The 26,504-nt window shown below is 43.6% G+C and overlaps 1 protein-coding gene across 6 annotated transcripts in view; it reads left to right on the forward strand.

Annotated features, from left to right (window-relative positions):
- Positions 1–6,523: 6,523 nt before the first annotated feature.
- LOC310791778 (myosin IXb) overlaps positions 6,524–26,504 on the forward strand; it is a 41,315-nt gene continuing 21,334 nt past the window's right edge. For all 6 annotated transcript variants that reach the window (XM_083653436.1, XM_083653437.1, XM_083653438.1 and 3 more), the window contains exons 1-12: positions 6,524–6,964; positions 7,689–8,515; positions 18,518–18,612; positions 19,641–19,703; positions 20,096–20,195; positions 21,290–21,390; positions 23,767–23,890; positions 24,055–24,090; positions 24,212–24,328; positions 25,178–25,312; positions 25,529–25,650; positions 26,279–26,420. In XM_083653436.1, coding sequence (XP_083509562.1) covers positions 7,748–8,515; positions 18,518–18,612; positions 19,641–19,703; positions 20,096–20,195; positions 21,290–21,390; positions 23,767–23,890; positions 24,055–24,090; positions 24,212–24,328; positions 25,178–25,312; positions 25,529–25,650; positions 26,279–26,420 — 1,803 coding nt within the window. In that variant the 5' untranslated portion in view covers positions 6,524–6,964; positions 7,689–7,747. The remainder of the gene's footprint in view (positions 6,965–7,688; positions 8,516–18,517; positions 18,613–19,640; positions 19,704–20,095; positions 20,196–21,289; positions 21,391–23,766; positions 23,891–24,054; positions 24,091–24,211; positions 24,329–25,177; positions 25,313–25,528; positions 25,651–26,278; positions 26,421–26,504) is intronic.

Below are 26,504 nucleotides of genomic sequence, written 5' to 3' on the forward strand. Positions count from 1 at the left end.
CACAGACACCCACCCATGACTCATCACGTCGAGGCAAATATGCCAATAGTGTGCACTGCCGGCAGGGTGTGTAAATTCCACACCTGTCCCATCATCCTCTCTCTCTCTCTCTCTCTCCCTCCCTCCCTCCTCCCTCCTCCCTCCGCTCTCCCCTCCCTCTTTTGTGCTGTTCTCTCTTGCACACGTACTCCCCCTCTTCTTGCCCACACCTCACACTGACTGAAGAGCTTGAGGAGCAGAGAGCGGCCGCTGTCCTGCTAAGAACATACAAGAGTATAAGACAGAGACAGGACATCTGGGTTTGACAAGGTTGAGGGCCTCTGCCTGCCTGTCTCTCTCTTTCTCTCTCTCTCTCTCTCTCTCTCTCTCTCTCTCTCTCTCTCTCTCTCTCTCTCTCTCTCACATAATCGTCATCGTCCAACAAACTGGTGAGTTATGATTCACATCTTCTATAGGTGCTTTTATTAGATTAACTGGCCTGACTGGCTGCTTTCTTAACTTCCAGGTCAATAAGATGGGATGAGTAAGATGGAATGTAGCAAACTGTATGCAAAACATGAAATTCAAAATGTTTTGGAATGATACACTGCACTATCAGTTACAACTTTGATACCTAAATGTATCTTTTCATAGGATACTACGACTGAATATGAAGCCCCATTATGGCTTATTTTGTTCTGTCTCCCTCTTCTTTTGTTCTCTATCTCTCCCTCCCTACTTTTGTTTTACTGAGATCAACTTTACTTTACTGAAATGCTTTGTTTTTCTGTCTGTCACTGACTCCCTTGGACATCCCATGTAGAAGACATCTTTGATCCCGGCGGAGAAATAAAGGTAAAAAAACTAAACAAAGTAATGCATGTGATGGCGATAGCACTACCTTGAAGTTGGAAGGCTTTGTCCCGTTGTTTGTTTTAATCCCAGGATGGATCATCATCACGCTTCTTCTCCAGCCAGCAGAGGAGAGGAGGCGGCGTGGATGACAAAGGCTGCGGCTGCCCTTTCTTCTCCTGGAGCAGGGTGAAAAATGACATGATGACATCGGAAGCTCAGGTAACTTCACTCAGACACCGATACTCCTGAAACTAATCCAACCTGGGTCGTGTTTATGCCGAGTTTATGCCGCCGTAGGAGTGTGAAATTCACTTTGAATACAGAGCCTATGATGCAACGATGAGGAAAATGACAGCATAGCCTCATTAACACTGCTATTAAGTCTGTTTATCTCCGTATTCTCGTTACTGAGAAACTTTGACGAGAAAAGAGACACTTCGCTGTAAATAAAAGAAACTGCACAAATATCAGGTTGGTGTGTGCGTGTGCACATGTATCCAGTATGTAGTACGTGTGTGTGTGTGTGTGTGTGTGTGTGTGTGACAAGTTTTGCTGGTAAGGCTCCAGCTCAAAGGAACACGAACATGAGAGTGAGTTGTTTTCCACTGAGCAGTGATGTCATGACACAGCGCTGTTGGGTGGACTAACAGTTTATTCTGAAAACTGAGCCCGTGTCCTGAGGCTCAGACAAACTATCTGTGCACAGACTAAGGAGGAGAGACTCTTCACAGCTGAGGAGGGGGTGGAATATACCCAGCAAAGTGCTCAAAAGAAAGCAGATCACTGTTTTGAAAGTTGATAAAACATCTAGTAGACGTAGTCACACAATTTACAGAAAAATGTCCACAATTTTTAGGTTGGCCCATTTGATCACTCCAGAGAATGCAAATATTCTGTGTCTTGTCTATTTTAGTGCAATTTAATTACATCTGAGGAGTGAGCTGAGACAATTCTCTTTTTGTTTAGGCTTATTACCATGCAAGTTGGTGCAAAAAGATCCTGAGAAGCTATTAAACTTTTTGAATCTCAAAGTAATAAACTGTTGTCTAGTGGCAATTTTTGGCCCACGACTTCTCTTACATTTGCCCTATTGTCCAAAAAATTTGGAGCACCAATCTGCTCTTGCATATTCACATGGTAAACTGATGTGACTTTCAGAAGCATATCGTCCAAATCTAGCCATTTCTAATCATCTAATTTTCTTTTACAGAGTCAGCCTCAATGTGTGCCATGACTACTGAGCCTGGACCTGGTTTTCTCATTTGGATAAATCACTGAAATCACTGAAATCAGCAGCCAGTGGTTTATGCCTCATTACAGTGTATGACATGATTGCGTATGATTCCAGTCCATTTCACGATCTCCAGTAATGATCTGTACACTGTACACCAAGTGTCAAAACGTTACAAAGTTTCTCTCTCTAAGTTGTATAAGGAAACTTTTCAATGATTTCTTCTCTATATACAGAACAGAGCGATATACAAATCTCACATTTTGGATGCTCCTCACGCCGCTCCTCCTGCAAACGCCGTCCCGGTCCCGGTCATGACTTTTCTGAAGATGCAGAACTTAGCTCATTAGTGAGCATTGAACCAAACGGGAATTGTTCACAGTGGCTAAGTTCAGTGTCTGACATGAAAGAATGGGTTCGTGAATCCTGCGCCGAGGTGAAGGAAGACGCCACGAAGGACGGGGAAGCTGGCCGGGGCCATCTGCAAAACAAACAGGAATGCTGTCAAAAGCCTTTGCGTGTTCAGACACACTGTACAGTATTCAGCCTCCTCTGCTTTGCGGGACTTTCATGGCTGTGGGAGGCAAAAGGCCAGTAGCAGATGATGATATTCAAGATGTATAAACCACAGCAGAAAGGTTCATATGGTATCGTCCTACTTTTACTTTAAATATAGGAGAAATATAGGAGAATTTTCCACACATTGTATATCTACTTATTTTCAAATGTTTTCCTTGAGTTCAATGTGCAAAATGTCTAAGATAAAGAGCATCTAGTCTGTAAAAGCATAATCAGTGTGTACTGACTTACATTGCCTTCTACATTTTCTTTTTAAATTGTACCATAAGTTTTTCATTTTGTGCAACTAAGCAGTGATTTTGGCATTGTGGTAATTTGGGGTTGTGTACTCCTGTGCCTACTGAACTGGATTCAGTGTGTCTTTAAAGAACTGGCTCAGTCCAGCAGGAACAAGAGTGACACCTAATGTGACGCCAGCAGCGTTAACAACATCATCATGGAGCTCGTCGTCATTATTACCAGTAAAATCATCACTACCATGAATATCTCTGTTACGGCAATCAGCAGTGGATAGTTTGTCAGGTTTAATGGGGTGTGTGTGTGTGTGTGTGTGTGTGTGTGTGTGTGTAGCTATCTTACTGATGACCAATTTGTGTTTTATTCCTCAGAAGTGAGGACATTTTGGCCAGTTCTCACTTTCTCACGCACCTTCAAAGTGTTAGGTTAGAATTGGGTTTAGGGTTAGGCTAAGGGTAACGGTTAGGCGTTTAGGTTTGAGGTTAGGGGCTATGCAATGCATTATGGCAATGACTGTCCTCACTAAGATAGCTGTACTGTACAAGCGTGTGTGTGTGTGTGTGTGTGTGTGTGTGTGTGTCCCAGTTTGTCTTCCTGTGTGTGGTGCTTGTTGTCAACAGCAGCTGATTTGTGCTGAGCAACAGTTTACGGCGCCTCTTCATTCTTCACAGTATAATAAGCTGTCAGCGCGTCGGGCAAGCCTGCTCGCTAAATTAGGATAGACCGCCTCTCACATGCGCACTCATTATACAGCCTGCTGCTGCTTTAGCATAGGAAAAACTAGACTCAGTTCTGATCATCAATAGACATGTTATTGATTTTGGATGGCCTCAGTTGTCAGGTTGCCATGTAAACAATTATTTTTCACCTTGAGCCGTGTTCCTATTAGGACTGTTGCATTAAAGATTCTGCAGATGGGTGCAGAAATCCATATAGGCTGCTTGGAAAACAAACTTGTTGTATTGCTATGAAATTTTAAACCGTGCAAGTAATTGATCCCCCCCTAAACTGTAAACATGGTACCCGAGTAAATTCATGTTGAGATACCATGAAATGCAGCCTGGACTTTTTATTCAATGATTGTGTGTGTGGTCATTATTGCTGCTTTTGACTTAAAACAGTGTAGTTCCTTCTGGAGGTTTGGAGAGCATCTACAAAGTCTCTTTGCTCTTTCATGCATCAGGGACCGAAGCACTTAGTCTTTGTGAGGATTAAATTAGCCTGTCTTGCTCTGCTTGCCATTACTCCCAAACTGCTCTGTTGTGGCATCCGGCGGGAATTTGGATAGCTGAGTTTAGCTGGTTTGGTTTGTTTGTTTTCATGGTTACAAAATGGCCCAAGTTAAGTGATACAAACTAGGAGATGTGTGGAGGAGATGCTAATACACGTTTGTGCAGACGCGATAAAAAACAAACAAACATGAATGATCAAAGTTTGTGTTCACAAATGTATTTATGGATCTAAACATTATAATAGGTACATTAATTATAAAACTGTAGCACAGGCAGTTTTATACTGCTGTCCCTCACAGGTTGTGACAACCCTCCCACTTTCCTGTTTCTGTGACTTGCCTGGGGTATGTTCAATCTGCGAAAGGGTGTGTGCACCATGTGCTACGGTTTCCGGGTTGAACATCATGTTTCCTCGAAACGGTTTGCAATGGTGCGCAACAGGTATAGGTCTCTTGTTTGGCGGGCGTGTCAGAGGTGTTACCCAATCAGCAGCCAGCTGTATATAAACCCCGCCTCAATGGATCCAACAGGTGCTTGTTACGTGTTGTCGGGGCTGAACTCAACCCTGGTGGTTAGGACCCTGTAAGTACAGATTTGGTACCCTGTACTTACAGGGTAAATTCACATCTTATACCCCGTAGTACTTAACCTGTAAGTACAGATCTTGTTACCTTGTAATTACAGGGTAATTTGCGGGCTATATTCTAAAAGCGTTACCCTAAATCTTGCTTCATCCAAAATGTTATTCACATAAAAAGACTATATCCACAATGCTAATTATTTTAAAGAACTGCATCTTGACCTGGAGACATCAAATGGATTTCAGTGTTTTACCAACTACATTATTACATGTGATAGTGGTGCTAAAGATTTTTGGCAGCGACCTAAGGTCTGAATAGATTTGCAATGATTCAATCAATCTGCCCAGATAAAGTGTGCTGAATCCACGCATGCTTGATTGATTTATCTATCAATTGGTCCAGAGCAATCTAGTAAGAGAGTGGCGCCAGCGGAGGTCCAAAATACATTGTGACATGTAGGCTAGCCAATGAATAGCCAGGAAGGGGGCTTGCGCAACGTTTGAATGCATAAAATAAAGCTGATAATATACAAACGGTCTATTTTGCTGCAACTCGACAGCGCTGCTTCATCCAGAACCTTACTTCCAGGAACTTTTGTGAGGTTAAAAAAAAAAGGTCCATTGGAGTGAATGGAGATGTTGCAAATGGCTCTGATTCGGGCCATTTAGCTATTTCTAAAATGTTGACCATTTGAAGCCAGATTTAGAGGAATATCTTATTTTAAATTAACATTAGGATTAGACTGTTGTGATGTCATTATTCAGTTGTAACCAATAACCATCTATATTTTGCTCCTTTTCTCATTATGGTAAATACTGTATATTTATTTAGAGATTTTGGTCAATTATTTGTGCTTTTGTGGTTATTTAGCTTAGTCACTCACTTCTACACTATAGCTTTTACACTGCTGCCACTTTTCTTGAAATATAGCAAAATCTTGCTTCATCCAAAATGTTATTCACATAAAAAGACTATATCCAAAATGCTAATTATTTTAAAGAACTGCATCTTGACCTGGAGACATCAAATGGAATTCAGTGTTTGCTAACTACAGTATAACATGTGATAGTGGTGGTCAAAACAAACAGCTCACTGCCATAAAAGCTCTGGCTAACATTACACTGCTAACTTTAGCTGCATGGTACAAGTAGCCAACTAACTTGCTATGCAAAAACTATGCCTATAATAACTAACAGCATTTCATTTTCACATGTTTGAAAAGGGGATTGATGCTCTACTACTAAATGACCGCCATGAATTTTGCAATGGGCATGACACTTCTGATTCTGACCTACTGTATAATCTGAGACAGTACAAAAGGAGAAAAATTCTACTCTACTAGTAATACTGCATAGGGGTAAGTTAGGCATTACTGTATATTGTGGACCCTCCTGACCTAGGCTAGGCCTACTCTACAAATATCACAGCAAACCACAAGTTGAATATCATATAAGAATATTATGGGAATATTATGTCATAGCCTACCATAGAAGGCCAAACAATATACAGTCAGAAACTCACGATTGAGTACCACACTTCAAGTCCTTGTTGCAGTATAGGAATATATACCGGTAGTGAGTTTTCATCACGAGTTTAGTTTAGGCGTGTACAGTAATTGTGTTGTAATACTTTGACAATCCACTAGGGGCCGCTCATCCCTCACAACTTCCCAGTCATAATGATGAGGTCAATTAACTTGCTCACGACACAGACAAAATTATAATATAGCCTACGTTTTGCTGACAGCCTGTGGCACTATATCAGCTATCCCTTTCGGGAATGCGAAAGTCTAACCGTATTATTATAAAGTTAGTCGGCGTTGGCTTTGAAGGTTTATCTCTGAAATCTTTCAGGGGCAGCGATTGAAGGCTGAAGGGAACCCATCCACATTTTCCACCTCATCGACGAGCGCGCGTGTGGAGAGAAATGTAGGAAGTAGCGTTACCAACTATCCGACCAGGACGACGAGGAGATCTCAATAAGGCATTTTCTTTTAAATAACTGGTTTATAAAAGCAATAACGTTGACGAACCGTTGGGGAAATTACTTTTGCACAACTTAAAACTTGGAACAAGCAGTTTTCTTTTGCTCACCGTGTTGGAAGCGCAGGTGGAGGAACATTTTCTTCTTCTTTTCCCTTTCTGTCCCCCCTCCTATCCTCTCCCCTCCTCAAGTTGGATAAGTGGAGAACCGGGTGCGGAGATCTTGCTCGTTGCTGTCAACAATGTTTTTTTATTTTCTGAAATGAAGTGAGTGCTCTTCTTGGAAAGGTGAGGCTTATTTCTGACCGTCTAGTCGTGTGTGATACTAGTTTGACACTTCTTACTGTTTCATGTCACCTGCAGGGCGTAAACCCGGATTGTCTGTATGTTTTTGTCTTTACATTGTTCTCTTCAGTACCTTCCTTGCTTGTTGTTGGACAAGTAGTGTACACGAAGGTTTGGCATAGGTTATATGAGTACATAGCCAAATGTAATAATAATAATAATAATGATACAATGGAAAGTATTGTTTGAAATGTAATGTTACAAAAGCATGATTTAGGACCGTGATTTTCAACCTTTTTCACATCAACTCAACTCAATCCACATTAGACCCACAGTCAGACACCCCTCTGATGAGATCTAATCCAGGGGCGTCATGCAAGCCAAAATTCTCAGGGGGCGAAATTTGTGTGTTGCCCCCTCAGTTTCAATGGGCGTGACCCTTCTGATTTAATTTGTCAGATATGATTTTGTTCAGAACTCCATGACTATCTGCAGGTAGAGCGATAACAGACAAACTATGATCGAAACAGTCATTCGTCTACATTCTGTATTAACTTCTGATAAATGAAATGTGCTGAAGTTGAACAATTCAACAGTTTGCTGGGAACCCCGTCAAGGAGACTGGCGGTCCCCAGACCCCATGTTGAGAACCACTGATTTAGAACAGTTTGTACTTTTGAAATATCACTTCCTCTTGTCTCCCATGCCTCCCTGTGTTTCTCTGCAGTGTATGCTGGTAGAGTTGGGGGCAGCGAGGCATGCTGAAGCCTGCCTCTGTGTGTCAGGATGAGCACTACGGATGGTCAGGATGGAGAGGCCCACGTTCTACACATCTACCCCAGGCCGTCCCGGGAGGCGGCCTCTCCCTGCGCCCTGCAGGTCAGTGCCGGGGACACGGCGGTGGAGGTCATCCAGAGGGCAGTGGCCGCTCTGGGTCTGGATGCGAGCCGGGTGTACAGTCTGCTGGAGCTGAGGGAGAGTGGAGGGGAGGAACGGGCGCTGGAAGCCGGGGACCGTCCCATGGAGCGGGTCTTCCTGTGGCCCCCGGAGGCCCGGGAGCAGCAGCCACAGAGCCAGGGGTATCACTTCATCTTACACCAGCAGACCCAAGACGGAGGCCCCCAGGTGGGGGAAGCCGGCGGAGAGGACTACGATGACCTCTGCAGCCTCCCCAATTTGACTGAGGAGAGTATTCTGGAGGCTTTACGCCGGCGCTTCTACAAACACAAAATCTACACCTACGCCAGCGGCATCCTCATCGCCGTCAACCCCTATAAGTTAATGCCCGTTTACTACAACCCCAAGTATGTCAAGATGTATGAGAACCAACCGCTGGGCAAGCTGAGTCCTCATATATTCGCGATGGCGGACGTGGCGTACCGCGCCATGCTGAACAAGCAGGTCAACCAGTGTGTCATGATTTCTGGGGAGAGCGGCTCAGGGAAGACGGAGAGCACCAGCTATCTGATCCACTGCCTGACCGCCCTCAGCCAGAAGAGGTACACCACCGCGGGGGTGGAGCGGACCATTCTGGGGGCCGGCCTGGTACTGGAGGTAAGTCCCCGATGTAGAGTGGGTCAGCTGCCCCTAAACCAGCACTTTTCAACCATGTACCATGCCGAGAGCATTCTAACCTGTAGACTCTTGCCCCCCCAATCGCTTCTCAATCTCAGTTCTGGTTTACATTCAAACCATCCAATTATGGTCTGATTTACACCTAGGATGCAAGGTGAATGCAATGAACGTCAGTAACTACTGTACATAGCTGGTAGGAGGGCATCCACCTGGTGACTGTGATCTAAGGCGTGTACCATGTCAACGCGGAGTCCTGATATAAACGCACAGTCCTGAGTTTGAATCTGGCCCAGGACCTTTGACACATGTCGTGCCCCTCTCTCCCAGTCTTTTCCTATCTCTATCGACTTTAGAACAGTCTTTAAAAAGGCCAGAATGCAAATAAAATTATCTGGAAAAAATAGCTGTTATGATAGAAACCCATCAGCACTCTGTGTCCTGAAGACCAGGGTTAAGATTAAGAACCACACTGACGCCAACGTCACAGTCGCATACCAGCAGAAGTAGACTAGACATAATGAGTTTTTCAAGGTTGTATGTATCATATCTCTGTTGTGTGAAAAACATAGATTGATTTCCTGGTCGCTGGTCATGATGAGTGTCAGATACTGATTGTACACGATATCAGGCTTGCCTTCCTGACAGTGACTGCGTTTACATGGACTTGAGTATCCCGGTTACTGTCGGGGTTTTGGAGTATCCCGTTTTTGTGTTTGCGCATGTAAACATCATATCCCGGTTTCAGAAAGCTGGATAAGCCCTTATCCCGGTTTTGAGAAAGCCGGTTATGCGAGGTGGAGTACTCCGAAAGAACCCGGGATACTGTTGCATGTATACACCTTATCCTGCTTTCTGACCGCAGCAGACTTCCTGCGCAGGCGCGGCTTCAGTTCAGTTCATCTCCAAAAGGCAGCAGACTTGCAGGCATTCCCCCCCCCCCCCCCCCCCCTCCATTTCATGACCAAACAACGCGAAACACACCGTGAACACCCTCCAACGCGAGGGGCTACCGTACACAACACAGCTTGCGCAAAATGACCCGTTTCACTATCGGAATTTCGTCCAGTATAAAGTATAGAAGTGCCGCACGATTAGGCTACTTCCTCATCATACCGCCGTCAGACTCCAGGCATTTTCCTCTCTAACCTCGCTGCTGTAGGTCCCGCACATACCTAATCGTTTTACCTGGAAATACTCACGCGCAAATGTCAGTGCAATTCGACTTAAAAGTCTCACTTCTGAAGCGATGAGGAAAGAGTTTTGCCGAGTTTTGTATTTCGGTGATGAAATAATTAAATGCTTGGCAGCTTAGATAGGAGAAAGCATCAAAATGCTGCCCTATTCAAGTCTGTAGTATACAGACTACAGGACGATGGTGTTGTGACTCAAATTAAAGCCAAAGCCGCGCGCTGCGTGCAAACAGGGACACTCCACCATGAAGACGGAATCCAAGGGAATCCCACGTCTTTGCCCAAAAAAGGTGAATGACGTCACGTCACACGCACCCAATATAAGCAAATAATAATAATAATGACCCTGGTTTGTATTGTAATGATCACAGGCGCCTGCGCAAATAGCATGCAGTGATCAGTAACCAGGATACTACTACTTATCATGTATACAGGGATATGAGTAACCTGCTTTCTCTCTCTTCCATGTAAACGCCATATCCCGAATATGATCAAAACCAGGATAAGCCTCATAACCGGGATACTCAAGTCCATGTAAACGCAGTCAGTGAGTTGCATATTTATCAGTTGACTCAAATCTTAAATCCTCTCCACATACAGCTACATGAAGGCATGGCTGAATTAGATCTAACAGGTGAGAGGACATGGCTTCCACTTGGATTGACCTGGTCTGATCTGTTTGAATGAAAGATCAAGTCAAGTGTTTTGTGTACCTACGCTAGGTAACAAAACCAATCCTCTCATGTTTGAGCTAGAGAATTATTACCGTGCTCTGCCACTGCCAGCTTATTATCTTACCTACTCATCAGCTAAGAGTTACAGAAAAACAAAACCACATGATAGATGAAGTGGCAACAACAGTACCCACATCTACAGGAAATGCATATTCAGCATTACTGTTTGCACCTCCTGCAATAAAATCATCAAATTTGTCAACAATATCCACAAACTAGAGACCATCTTGAAATGGGATCACACCAGCCTTGATTCCCTCAACCTAAAATGAATGCGGACCAGGGGTGTATCCTTGCTTCCTAACCCCTTACTTCAGGCCCCCTTGCTCTGACCACACCCCTTTTTGAACTCTGCTTTCATTGTGATCTTAACTACATGCGTAAAGTTTCATGATTGCATCTTGCATGGTTGTGATGCTATCGCAGACAGACAGCACCTAGCAAAGTACTCAAAACAGCTTCTATGGTACTTCCTGTTACAGGTGTCTCCAGGATCACATTTTGCCATGATGACACACACACACACACACACACACACACACACACACACACACACACACACACACACACACACACACACACACACACACACACACACACACACACACACACTCACACACTCACACACTCACTCACTCACTAGGTGAAAACAGTACCAGTCATGCACTGCAATGGAATGCCCAAAACACGATTCAGCATAACATTCCCGATTGAAATAATAACAAGAAATGTTCCATCCTGCAGTGTCCAGGCTGAAAAATACCAGAAGCTCCAGAACAGAGGTTAAGATTACTGTTTGCTTCTAATATACAGTAGATATGCTACTTATTCGCTTGACTAATTTTCTCACTGAACTCAATGGGAAGGTCTGTAGAAGGAATCTCCTGTGCTTCAACCCCTCCACAGAGGGAGGTCGGTGCTCTCAGAACAGGACAAAACAATGTAAACAGGTCAATGGGCCACTTCCAAAAGGACTAACCCAATGAGTGAGCTGGAGCACACGAAGTCACTTAAATAAATTTAATAAAGGTACAAAACTGACGTTTCGACGCGCACTGCGTCTTCTTCAGAGTCAAAAAAAGCGGGAATGGGAAGGTCCTCCTACTAAATGAACACTGACGAATGATCCGTTATCACAATGAAGCGCCATTGGCAAGGACTAGGGCTGTGCAATAAAATCGATACGGCAATATATCGTGATACTTTTTTCCACAATACTGTATCGATATTTCAGAAAGATATTGTGATATATCGCCATATTGACTTTTTTGAACAGCCGTGTGTTCAGTGACACATTAAGGATACTTTTTATTTCAGTGCGTTCAGTAAGACACTCAACACTCAGTAGTTTTGACTAAATTTGTCCACTAAGTTGTCAATATAAAGCGATGTACATATTATTACACTACCTGGGTGGCACACAACGTGTTGTATTTTTAGCTCTATTTTTAAATTTTCAGTAAATTATGTAGAGTATTGCAATATATCGCAATATGTATTGTATCGCAATGTATCGTGATACAATCGTATCGCGACCCATGTACTGTATCGTGATACGTATCGTATCGTGAGGTCCTTGCCAATACCCAGCCCTAGCAAGACACTGACACTTTTCCACATAAAAGTTCAGTTCCTTTTTCAGCAGGGGGCAACAGTTTTGAAGACTTATATTGACGTATAAATTATTTAAATCTATATACAGCGTATGATCAGATACATTTTTCTTAAATCAAACAGGACCAAGGGGAAATGTATATTAGCCGGGGATCCACAACACTTTCTATTTTCTTGCCATGCTAACATAACTTCAGCTTCACTCTCACTCATCAAGTCAGAGGGCCTTGGCTGTTTGTTTGCCTTTCCCATCAATGCATGGCTAGGTGTGTCAATGAGTAACAGGGACACAACACATGTACCTTTACAGAAGGCTGAAAACAAGTCTCTTTCAATGCTACCTGGCCATTAAATAGGCCAGCAGCACATTCTGAGGGAAATACCAGTCTTCTCAAGTTCTTGGGGAAATTACAGTGTTTTCTGAAAACACCCACACAGCCTTGTTCCACATGCCTGTTTTCTGAGCGCGGGCCAGTAAGTGGGACACAGGGTATTCTATTAGTTGGAGTCACGTCATACATAATGCATTTAGTATTATGAAACGGTGGGACTTGTTTCATGCATGTTGTTGTTGACCGTATTGCTTGGGGCTCTACCCTGTGTAAAACTGTCCTGTTATATCATACATTGAAATACTGTAGATAGGTCTGTAACAGATTTAGGTTGTACTTCAGTTTTTACTCTAAATGAAAGTGCAAATGCTCGATCTATCTCTCAGTAGTGCAGCTAACCTTTTACACGAAATCCTGTGGCCCACTCGGATCACACACCCCTCCCCGCAGGACCGGCCCTTCCTTAGACTGTTGTTGTTAAGTATGGATTCTTTCTGAATCTCTGAACAAGTCTGACGAGTTTTCCCCTTGAAATAATCAACAGCTATTTTAGCCCTCTGCAGATTTTCCCCAGCCCTTTCTGTTCTCTTGCTCTTCCCTCATTGGTGATCAAAGTGGCCGAGATTTGCATAGCTAGACGAGGGTGGGAGTGGCTTAGTTTGATTTGATTTATTTTTAATTGGATGAAAAGGAAATGAGCTTGCTGAAGATTAAGATGTCGTGCCACAGCATTTAGCCTGGGGTTTAGCCGAGAAGACACTATGCATCTGGTGGATAGCAGAGTGTTTACACAGCAACTGGATGTGAACGTGGTAGAGAAAGCCAAGAAACAGGGACCAGATTCCTGCAGTAATAATGGGGATTAATTGATGTGTTAATCTTTTGTTTGGGGTTTTTATGGTTCTGCAATTTGGCCTCATTGCAATGTTACTTTCGCTAGCATGGGAAATCCAATCAGTGTTCAACATGAGTCATACCTTATGTTCCTTAAAAAAAAGAAGAATCTGAAATGAGAGTGGCGTGATTTTTCTGGCATCTTTGTTTGAATGATATCTCTACTAGACCTCAGTATGGGAACAAGTGACGCACACTTTTGATCTCTTTAACCAAAAAAATCCAAAAAACCTCTCGCTGACCCATGCTCAGATTTAAGATGGTTGTTTGTGGCAGAGATATCAAAGTCTGGAAAACCGGGGGGAAAGAGTACAGGCAGATGCAAGGCAGATGATGGCACCTTGCTACGAAGGGCTGTTTGACTGACTGGGTGGTTGTTGTGAGAGAGGTGGATGTTGGAGGAGGAGGCTGAGCTCTGCTGGGGGAATGTGCAGGGTGTTGGGGGGGGTGTTGTGAGAGAGGTGGATGTTGGATGAGGAGGCTGAGCTCTGCTGGGGGAATGTGCAGGGTGTTGGGGGGGTGTTGTGAGAGAGGTGGATGTTGGATGAGGAGGCTGAGCTCTGCTGGGGGAATGTGCAGGGTGTTGGGGGGTGTTGTGAGAGAGGTGGATGTTGGATGAGGAGGCTGAGCTCTGCTGGGGGAATGTGCAGGGTGTTGTGAGAGAGGTGGATGTTGGAGGAGGAGGCTGAGCTCTGCTGGGGGAATGTGCAGGGTGTTGGGGGGGTGTTGTGAGAGAGGTGGATGTTGGATGAGGAGGCTGAGCTCTGCTGGGGGAATGTGCAGGGTGTTGGGGGGGTGTTGTGAGAGAGGTGGATGTTGGATGAGGAGGCTGAGCTCTGCTGGGGGAATGTGCAGGGTGTTGTGAGAGAGGTGGATGTTGGAGGAGGAGGCTGAGCTCTGCTGGGGGAATGTGCAGGGTGTTGGGGGGGTGTTGTGAGAGAGGTGGATGTTGGATGAGGAGGCTGAGCTCTGCTGGGGGAATGTGCAGGGTGTTGGGGGGTGTTGTGAGAGAGGTGGATGTTGGATGAGGAGGCTGAGCTCTGCTGGGGGAATGTGCAGGGTGTTGTGAGAGAGGTGGATGTTGGATGAGGAGGCTGAGCTCTGCTGGGGGAATGTGCAGGGTGTTGGGGGGGGGTGTTGTGAGAGAGGTGGGTGTTGGATGAGGAGGCTGAGCTCTACTGGGGGAATGTGCAGGGTGTTGGGGGGGTGTTGTGAGAGAGGTGGATGTTGCATGAGGAGGCTGAGCTCTGCTGGGGGAATGTGCAGGGTGTTGGGCCGGGCGGTTGTTGTGAGAGAGGTGGATGTTGGAGGAGGAGGCTGAGCTCTGCTGGGGGAATGTGCAGGGTGTTGGCTTGAAGGGAACTCCAGGAAGAGGGGAGAAACAGGAACGTGTCAGAACAGGCTCAGCCAGGTCAGCTGGCAAACCAGCAACGTATAACAACGTATAAATCACCTACTTCCTTCTTCTCTCTTTCTCTCTCTCTCCCTCCCCTCCCCTCCCCCAAGTTCAATATTTGAAAGCTTTGGTGTTAATCAGTAATTGTATAATTAATAATAATAATGATGATTAGCCATTTTACCTGCGATCATGCTAAATCTTTCAGGAAGTTTAAAGAGCACCCCTGAGCCCCCACTGAGAGGATTAAAGAGGCATGGCAGGATGAACTTGGTGTTGAATTGTCTGAAGTTATTTGGGACAGGAGTCTATCTGTGGTCCAACTCTGCTCAATTAATAGCAGACACCAGCTGATCCAATTTAAAGTCATTCACCATCTCCATTATTCCAAGTCTAGATTGCACAAGACCTACCCTTCTGTCTCACCACTATGTGATAGGTGTCAGGTGTTAGAGGGTACATTGTCCCATGCTTTTTGGTTTTGTGCTTCATTATCTGGTTTTTGGGCCAAAATATTTGACTGGTACTCTAAGGCCTATAGAACAACCCTTCAGCCGGAGGCGGAACTCGCCATCTTCGGCTGCTCGGAATCCTCTCTGCTCCTCCCTACGGCTGTGCAACAGTCTCTGATGCAGGGAACGACCGTCGCCAAGAGACTCATTCTGAGGGAGTGGAAGTCTCCCTCTACACCTTCTTTTCAGCTGTGGCTGACGGACATGATCTTGGTTATACGTATGGAGAGGCTCTGGTTTTTGAGGACAAATTCTCTTGGGAAGTTCTTGGTTATCTGGGACCCATTTCTGGCCTATTTGGATGAGGTTAATAGCGATACGTGACTCGCATAACTGACTTCTCATGGACCCTTGCGTGGGATCCCACGCACATCCCTTGCAGGCACATGGGGACATTACGTGGCTGGTAGTGCCAAGCTGTAGTATTGGAATGTGAATTATGTTTGTTTGTTTTTTCTTTCTCTGTCTGAGCCTTTTGTTGTTGTTTCTGTTTTACGTTTCGAAGATTGCAAAAAATAAAAAAAAGTGCACCCCTGCGGGTCACCTAACGAAGACGGATTTTTTTCTTAGGTAATGACATCATCAGAGATGTCACAATGCATCCATATGACATCATCAGTGGGACAAAAATTGAAACGGGAAACAGAGAACAGACAGACAGAGATTGCTCACTTGCTCCCTTTTTTGTTTTGTTATGTCCTTTCCTTTGCTCATTACCTCTTAGGTTGTGGCACATAAAGATGTATGGAGTCTCACTATGAAGTCTCTGTCTCTACCCCCCCTTAAAAAATACTTCTCTTGATACTTCTCTATGCCTCTTCCAGTTCCTGCCCTGCAACAGTCTCGCTCCAATTTTTCTCTCCACGGTTCTTTCATCTCGATCTTCCCCGTTCAACTCCATCACATAAATTATATCCATGTGGTAGAAAATGGAAGCCATGTTTGAGAAATCCCTCACTGTGTTCATAAACGTGGGCTGGGGAGAAGCATTCCAGGTACTCCACGCTGACGCTGTACCTGTCAGCCATGGGCAGAGTGCAGCATGCAGGCCTGCCTGCATTGCCTGGGCCTGTTGGAACAAGTCCCTCCTGTACAGGAGCACCAAGCCTCCACACGCTTCTTTTTTTAACTGTTTGGAAAGGTTAGGCTTTGGGTCGTCTCGCTTCCCAGACTATCTCTTTTTTCGCTGTACCAGCACAGGAGAGAGTCTGGCTCCTCTTACTCTCACTCTGGTATAGCAGGGGGAAATGCTCTGTTATCTCTACAGCCATGATCCACCGAAAGTACCAAGCAGGCCTGCTTTATTGCACAATTCAAATCTCTGTCAAAACTTGCCATTTTCAGCATGTAGCTAGCTTGCAAGCTAGCGTTGTTGTTGTTGTTGTTTCACAGCGGCAGATGCATTTGAGAGCGGACACGCAGGAAGCGGAAAGGGATTTGCCTTCCGCTCTGACTGAAATGGTCGGAGGCAGTGGCAGAGCTGATCCTCGCAGCCTGCTTCCACTGAGTCAGACTAGGCTTTGGGAAGTAGAAGCTGATCCAAAGTCAGTCTTCAGGAGCAACTCTTGAGCACTCATAATCCTCCAGTATGCTTCACCTTACCCAATCAAATTGCCTGGGTGGAGTCTGTTGTTGTGAATGGTGAATCTTAGTAACCGTCTCCAGTATGTTTCACAATAACAGCAAACACTCCTGGGGACCGAGCGTAAGGTTTCACTTTTCCTTCCTGGCAGCTGGTATATTTCCCATAGGACCAATGATTGTTGTAGTAGTAGTAGTAGTAGTAGTAGTAGTAGTAGTAGTACTGAGCACTTTTATTATTATCCATTTAAAAGACATCAAAATGGTAATATATATTTAGATTAAAATTAGGCTGCATAGGGTTTAAAAGGGTTTTAGTAGACATCTACATCATAGGCTACGTCTTCTGGGATACTGTATATGACAAAATAAAGCGACGTCTTGTACATATGTACTTCAGTGGTACATATTTTGGATTGTTAGTTACAGCTATTTATGCATGGCATATGTGATCATGTTTTTACTGCTTACTCTAAAACTGGGCTATACATTGCCAAAAAGATCCTGGGCGATATGTGAGCTGAAGCATTGACGCAACGTTGAAATGACCTCTAGTGCTCACTCAGTGGGTAGTGAGTACTTAGTAGTTGTGGTAGTAGTGGACTCGTAGTTCTTTATTGATCCCGCAGTGGGAAATGTATTGATATATTTATCAAACACCACAAGTACAGTAATACAATACATGGAACAAAGAACAATCAGGTTACTACTTGCATAAACGGAGCAGAAATCCATTCATAATAAACATTAAATAATACTACTGTACTGTAAGTGACAGTAAAAGGAAGAGTCAGGCCCAACTCCACTGTGTTCATTCAGGAGCCTCATAGCGAAAGGAACAAATGGCTGCACTTGCTTGCTTGTAACCACTCAGCTATGTTCTTATAAAAGTCTCCTTGTTTGATTACATTCCTCATCTCACAGGGCAAAGCCAGGAAACATCAGCTTAGCTCTTAGTTCCTGTCTATTTGGAAGCACAGAGAATGCATTGTATTGTGGGATAGGCAAGGAGGAGCGAAATATGTCAGTGATGCAGGAGGGTTAACATGATGTTGATGGTAGGTAGGTCAATTACAGTATGACCTCCAGTTGGTGAGGCAAGGCAAACAACCACCAATATAATTGATACAAAAACAATTATATTTTCAGAAAAGCATGATTGATTTGATGCTGTTTTTCCCTTAACGACTGTATCCTCACATCAGTTTGATACTACTGTACCTACTAAAACGCATATAGTGAATTTACATTTACAAATATTTATCTAAAAAGGAGTGGTACTAAAAAGGTGGATCAACTCTTATTGTGCAAATCAAAACGTGCTAAAACTGAGTTTAGGTGTGCTATATATATCTCTGCCTGGTCCGTTGTGTTTATCTTGTAACCGATTCATAACGAGAATGACGAAGTGAAGATTTTGTGGCTAACACATGACGGTTCCTGTACTTGGATGAAATAATGAGTTTAGTGAGTCAGACTGCAGGTTGATTTAATTCTTGGCCTTACATAAGGTTGCTTAGGCAAACGTTGCCCTCGCTGGATTCTCTGGCAGACAAAAGACATAGGCTGCCTGCACCACTCAAAGTAATTTATTTGATAGTCACCTGTTAAGTCCCCAGCTAAATATTTACAGTTTGTTAGTTCTGTGTGCCAACTATGTGTGCATATGTAACTCGCCTACACATGTGTTTATTCTATTGTAAACGAATGTTCCTATGTTTTAAACAGGCCTTTGGCAACGCTAAGACTGCAGAGAACAACAACTCCAGTCGCTTTGGGAGGTTCATCCAGCTCAACTATCTGGAGAGTGGTGTGATGAGAGGGTGAGGCACCGGGTTTTATTCTCCTCACTAACCTCCTCTTGTAGAGGACGGCCCAGTTTACAACTACTGGCAGCACAGCAAACAGAATCATGAGATGATGATGAGATAAACTTTGTTGTCCCAGGAGGGAAATTTGTCTTGGGCAAAAGTGCTTGTACCAACATAGGTGTAACAGACACAGTAACACAGAACAGACACGGTCACAGTCACAGCATTGCACTAAAACACAGGAAGAGTGCCAGCTAAGGCACATGATTGCACAGCCCTATTGCACAGTATGTTTAAATCATTAAATCCCTTAGTAAGGGAAGAATAAAATAAGCAATAAAACCATAAAACCATAAAAATCATAAAAATAAAAATCGGCAGCGGATTAGATAAAAGAATAAAAAAGTAAAAGAATAAACCATTAAAAAATAGGATTAAGAGGTAAGAGAAATAAGACCAAAGTAAGAGCAGTAAAAAAAAACATAGGTTCAAACATAAGTTCATACTTGGAGTACCTACCTAACCTCACTGGAGTGCTACACCTGGGGGAAGAGCAGGCTGTTTGAGTGAATCAAGAGTTCTGCAGCAAGGGCTCCTTGATTTCTTTTGATTGATTGATTTGTAACCATGTTTACATTATTGAGTCAGCAGCCCAAAGTGAACTCGGTCAAATTAAAGGAACAGTTCACCCAAAAATGAAAATTGTGTCATCAGATTAATAGAGAAACAAACGTGACTGTTTTGAATTTTTCTCTTGAGTTGTGCTGGCAACATCCCTGTGTGTTATATGGACAAACTTTGCCTGTGTTTCAACTGGCATGATAGTGAGTAGATGATGACAGAAATAATTTTCATTTTTGGGTGAACTGTTCCTTTAACAGTGGCTGACTTTGTACATACTATGACAGCTGACTGCTCATTGTGCTCAACTCTTTTACCTCATGGTTATTTCTGGAACATTTTGACAATTTGACAAATTTCTTTTGTGATTTGACTATCAAATTTGTTGACCACCTCCTTGTTTTTGTTTTCTCTTGCAGGGCCGTTATTGAGAAGTATTTGCTAGAAAAGTGTCGCCTGGTGTTCAGAGATAAGAATGAGAGGTATGAAGGAGAAGAAGGAATTCCTAACCCTTGACACTTCAAGATATAGAGGCTTTATAGTCATTTGGTGTCTGAAATCCTCATAGAAGGATTAGTCATTTCCATTTTAATTTAAAAGCTGGGATGATATATTTTCATATTCTCATGTTGTTTGTAACTTTGTTCACATTTGTATCACTGGTTTGTACTCTGACCCCCCATTATATATGACCTTTGCATTACCAGGTAAAAGGAAACCACAGTCAAAACATGTGGTTGGGAGGAGGGTCAATGTGATCTACTCAACTTTACTGCACCTTATGCAGTGAAATATTGAGCGAACAAAGGCTAAAATAAAACTCACGTGTGCCCTGATTGGCTGGTTGTCTCTCCGCGACCTCTCTGACCCCCAGGAACTACCACGTGTTCTACTATCTGCTGGTGGGAGCGTCCAAGGAGGAGCGGAAGGAGTTTCAGCTGTTACAGCCACAAGATTACCTCTACCTCAAGCAGGTACCCTCCGTCCTCACACTGCACAGCTGCTCAGGCATATTCCCTTTGTCAACTATATGATGCAAAGTCATTTCACCTGTACACAGGATATGATGCAAAGTCATTTCACCTGTACACACGATATGACATAAATATCTCTTGTGATTTTTAACTCGCTTGTATAATACGGGAACCTGTTAGCAGACATGCTCACTTGCTGTATCTCTCCCTTGAACTAACTCCTGTAAACACAGCTTCTGTGAGCTGTCATGTCTGTAATATGATGTCAGCACAAACTTGAGTCATGATGAGCATGACATGTCTAAAACTGACATCTATATTTTAATAGAGAGGCAAAGTGAACGTCACTTCCTGCTTCAGCACTGTACCAGAGATTTTCATTCGCCATTTATTTTCCCATAGACATTTCGTAAAATGCTTATAAAAAGAGTTGTATTGGTTCAAACCAAACGGTTCAGCTAATGCTATAATCGGGAGAGACCATAGAACATTTCACTCGGACCAAAACTTCAAAAAACAACATTGAAAAAATATTTTCTTCAAACCCGCATTTTTTTTAACGTTTTGATCTGAGTGAAATGTTATGCGATCTCCCCTGTTTGTACCGTTTGATTTGAACTAGTAGAACTCTTTTTATAAGCATTTTACGAAATGTCTATGGGAAAATAAATGGTGGATGAAAATCTCTGGTACAGTGCTGAAGCAGGAATTGACGTTCCACTTTGGCTCTCTATAACAAACCAAGGACGCAGATGGTTCTGTGTAAAAAACCATCTGGCGCATCAGGTTACCAAGAAGCACTAACTGAAAGAAAAAGAGCTAGGTATTTCCCAAACCCTAAGCAAGATTGTGAGAAAATGCAAGACTACAGTATGCATTAATAAGACCACCACTCACATAAACTACACTGACACTGCATTTAACACATAGGCTTCTCCTCAGAATATAGTTTCAATAAATCCATTTCCACATTATTGATATTTTATGGAGAGTTTACATTACATTACATCATCAACCTGCAGCCATGCTAGATAATACTGTATCTACCCTCTCTCTCTCTCTCCATCTCTCATCTCCTTTTGCCCATTCTACAGGAAGACTTCCATTTAGAAGACGAGGAGAAACTTAGGCAGGCGTACAAGAGGCTCCATCAAGCTATGGAGATGGTTGGCTTCCTGGCTCCCACCAAGAAGCAGTGCGTATGGCTTTAATGATGGAAAATAAAGCTGAAATGCTGCAGGCCTGAGTCAAATAGTGGTGTGACCTCTTCATACTACTTAGGAAACGTCAACAACAACATGCATGTAAACACTGTCTCTTTAAGAAATGTTACTTGGCCATGTCCAGTACTGTATGTCTGACTTGGGTCAAACAGCATTTGTAAATAATAATTAGCAATTATTTGAATGTAGTTGGAGTGGGGTTTGTAGTACGGTAAGTGCCACAAAGGTAAGGCAATCGCAGGAAATAAGAGGTGGATGTGGGAAACTCCACCCAAAAAAGCAGACGAAGAAGAATTGCAGAACTATTTGACCCATGCCTGATATTATCTGCATCACCCAGTAACATTTCACACCATTTCTCAATGAGACAGTGTCCATTGCACAGTGCTATATTAGCTGTGTCATTACCCCTTCCTAAAAAAGTGTGTATAATTTCACAAAGCAATGTAAACGCATCTGAATGCCATCCAAAAGTTTCTCCTCTCTCCAGTGGTGACAGTAGCAGGTCAGAGCTTGTCAAGTCAAGCAGGATAAAAATGCAGCAAGCATGTCAGCAAGCGCCTGACTGCCTGAGGGCTCCATAGTTTCTCACCTGTTCAGTTTCCCTTGGTGAATAGCCACACTGAAGCCGTTTACCTGTTATGTGACTTAATCTACAGTGTAATTTGTACTATTGTAAGGAGAACAGGAATATAATCGGAGACTCCAGGCAGTTAGAAGCATGCAGGATTGCATGATAAATCTCCTACCTAGCAAACGCATCTGATGCCATCATGGAAGTCCAGAGGAGAATTGGCTACAGTAGATGCAAATAATGGCTAAATGTGTAACAACTAGGCAAGAATCAGAGAGATACATGAAAACAACTGTTGTGGTGTGGGTGTAGATCCAATTAAGCTAAGGAAGATTTGTGTCTAGATTTAGGTCAACTATAATATTGTCTTTAGCCCTATAGATCTAGCCTAGGTAAACCCAGCCCCCACGTGACCTGCTCTCTCAGTTCCCAGTCACTAGCATGACTGAGAGCAGGTCTGAGAGCAGGTCACGTGGGGGATGGGTTTACCCAGGCTACTATAGATCCTGTGTTCCTAGTCTGAACTCAAAAGCACAAGTTGTAGCTTAGGAAGAGTCCGCTCAGTTGACCTGAACATGCAGCTATGAGATGTGTCAGTGTGTACTAGTGGACAATTCAGATGTGTTTGGAACAAGACAGGGATGGTTAACTGACTAGATACTGCAGTATGGTTAGCTAGCTACAAGAGCCCAAGTTTCACTTCAACCTTTCTGGGGTGTGCTGCGCTCTGGGTTAAACCCTGGGCAGTGACTCACACTGACATGCTACATGTATGAGCATAGTAGTAGTCTAAAAGCAACTCTATTTTCTCTCACTTCATCATTTTGATGTGAACTACACACCTGGTAAAGTTTTATGACTGCATCTTGCACAGTTTTGACGCTATCGCACTCGCAAAATCTCTCCACAGACAGACAGACAGACAGACAGACAGACAGACAGACAGACAGACATACAGTATAAACACCTGGCAAAGTCCTCAAACCCACTTCTGTGGTAGTTCCCACTACAACAAGTGTCTCCAGGGCCACATTTAGCCATGATGACGCACAGAATCACAAGGTGAAAACAATACCAGCCACATGCTGTTGGGGCTGGTAAATATGCTTCAGTAAAGACCATGCTTCTGAGGCAGAAATAATTGAGGCCGGATGGCAGTTCATCCCTCTAACATTGGGGGGAGCATGTCCCTCTCTCTCCCCCCAAATCTACACCTATGGCTAGCTAATCAGATGAAATGACCTAAACACAAAATCAGCCAGATGTATCAGTGATGAAATGATCATTTCAGAGTCTAAACAGCACTGAAATTAGCCATGTCTATTCAATTCTGGTGCGACCTCTATGTTGTACATTTACATCTGCAATCGTGTGTGTGTGTGTGTGTGTGTGTGTGTGTGTGTGTGTGTGTGTGTGTGTGTGTGTGTGTGTGTGTGTGTGGTAGAATATATTACAACTCTAGGCTACAGCTGTCAACTCATTGTGCTTGTGTTTGGGAGTCTGGGGCATGTCCACAAACTCGTGCTCCATGAGACGATGCTTTGTATACCCTTGAGTGCTAAACATGCTTACATATGTCAGTTTGCATACTTTATATTTAAGTCACAAGTCATCTTGTTGCAATGTCTTTTCCTGTGCTTAAGCAAGTACATGCATCAGTGTCTGGTTCAATATAAATGTACTGTACTGCGGCCTTCTTCTAAAATGTTTGGATCTGTAATATTTGCTCTACTTTGGATCCAAATAAAAGTATTTAAATGTGTGTGTGTTGCAGGATATTCTCCCTCCTCTCTGCCATCCTGTACCTGGGTAATGTGACGTACACACTGTCAGAGGACGGTCAGGTCCTGGAGGTTGGACCTGCTGAAATCTTGTCCACACTCTGTGACCTGCTCAAGGTATAAAGCATAACACATTATGGCTGATTATGAAGTATCCTAATTATACACTGTGGGATCTAATATCACCTGCATCTGTCTAAAATATAAATTGATATTGCCGTTTGGTAAATAATATGTTCCTGTACTGTAGAATTATTTTGTCTGTTTCTCTCCTTTTCTAGGTCAAAAAGGAGCGACTGGTGGACACACTGAAACAGGTAGAAGTTCTCAGTCGGGTTTAGCTTTGGTATTGCATATTGCAAATGACATGTAAGGTTGTTGGACTTAGAGTTTTGATTTGCTGTTGATGTTGCTGTGTGTGTGTGTGTGTGTGTACAGGCCTCCACAGTGCGAGACTCCATGGCCAAGTCTTTGTACAGCGCTCTATTTGACTGGATCATCATGCACATCAACCACGCTCTGCTCAACAGACGAGACATGGAGGAGTCTGTCTCTGTAAGTCGCACACTGTTGTTTAGGGCTGCACTATTATAAAACTACTTATAAACTACTATAAAAAGGCAATATTGACCGAAAGAGTCATTATTTTCTATTAAATCACACGGTAAAGTTTTTGAGATGGTAAGTTGGACATTTGAGGATATATATATATATTTTTTTTTACTGATTCCCCCCCATTTTTCTCCCCAATTGTGCTTGGCCAATTTCCCCCTGCTGCCCGGGTTGCTGCTCCACCCTCTGCAGATCTGGGGAGAGCCGTAGACTAGCTCCATGCTGCTTCCTCCGCCACATGCGCAGTTGACAGCCGCTTCTTTTCACCTGACAGCCGGGAGCTTCACCGGCAGGACGTAGCACGTGGGAGGATCACGCTATTCCCACCAGTTCCCTTCCGCCCCGAACAGGGCCCCCGACCGACCAGAGGAGGCGCTAGTGCAGTGACCATGTCACATACCCTCAGTCCGACTTCCAACCCGCAGACACAGCCAATCATGCCTGTATGGACGCCCGACCAAGCCAGAGGAAACACAGGGCCGCGAACCTGCGATCCTCGTGTTGGTAGGCAGGGAATCTACCGCTACACTTCCCGGACGCCCATTTGAGGAAATTCTTAATTATATTAAAATGGATCGAATGCTAATCCTTAGCATCTGCTGTTTCCACTCCAAATGTCCTGAAGAAGGAATTATATGAAATGGCTGCGCCCACATGCATGCATGTTATTCTGCCAAGAAGAAATGGAAAACAACTATGACTTTAGGCAATATTGTGCAACCCTACTGTCATCCCTTCTTCACATTTCTGTCTGGAGGTGATTAAGTGTCTTGTTTGCTTTTTTGTTTTTAGTGTTTGTCCATCGGCATCCTGGATATGTTTGGATTCGAGAACCTCCAGACAAACAGTTTTGAGCAGTTTTGCATTAACTACGCCAACGAGAAACTACAGTATTACATTAACCAGCACATCTTCAAGCATGAGCAGGTGGGTGTATCTGTGGGCATTCTCAGCAAAAATGTCCCTCAGCATATTGATTCTGTATTCAGACCTCACATGGTCCTTTATTTGATGTCCTGTTATCTTTGTAATGTGTTACTATTGTTCATGTATGTCTGCATCAATGCCACACAGACAAATTGCTTTATATGTATTGCACATGCAAAGTGTTTCTGATTAAGTCTTTTATATTCTCTAACCCAGGAAGAGTATGTGGCAGAGGGAGTCACCTGGCATCACATCAGCTACACTGACAACACGGGCTGCATTCAGCTGATCAGTGAGGCACAAACTGGACTCTTTCACCTGCTGGACGTGGAGAGCAAGTAGGCGCAGTTTTGCTTGTGTCACCATAACCTGCTGTGATTTCTCACACAAAATCCTTATTATTGTGCTTATTCTGACACACAAAGAAGGTCAAGACATCGCCTTGCGTATTTTGGTGACACCCTGGTCAGTCACAGTCGTGTTCGTAACAATTTTACGAATGACTCAAAGAAATGAAAGAATGATTCCTTTCTTTAACAATGAATGTAAAGAAATGCCACAAAAATGGTTGACATTTGTTCCAATTCAGCAGACAATAAGGAATGAATTTGACTTGAGCAACATAATACTCAATTGTAGCCAAGTCTTGCCTCGGTTTCCATAACACCCAATAACACAAATACTAACTCAATAAGACACACACACACACACACACACACACACACACACACACACACACACACACACACACACACACGCAGGACAGGATAATGCAGAAACAGAAGTAGCCTTGGTTACGGTCCATCACAACATGCACTTTTGTTGCATATCGATCCAAGCTGCAATCATTTAAGCAGATATGTTGAAATTGATATTGTGTCTCCCTGTGTGTGTGTGTGTGTGTGTGAGTGTCTGTGTGTGTGTGTGTGTGTGTGTGTCTCTCTCTCTCTCTCTGAACGTCCCCAGCCTCCCTCAGGCCACAGATGAAACCTTGTTGGAGGTGTTGAAGCAGCAGCATCAGGACAACCCCTTCTTTGTAGCCACCACAGTCACGGAGCCGGTCTTCGTCATCCACCACTTTGCTGGGAAGGTCAAATATCAGATCAAGGTGAAATATTCCTCAAACACTGCAAACATTCCGTCTGCTGACAAGGAAATTGTAATTTGCCTGTCTAAAGTAATCCGCTATATG

This window comes from Poromitra crassiceps (genome assembly GCF_964638095.1).
Source record: "Poromitra crassiceps genome assembly, chromosome: 17".
Lineage (NCBI taxonomy): Eukaryota > Metazoa > Chordata > Actinopteri > Beryciformes > Melamphaidae > Poromitra > Poromitra crassiceps.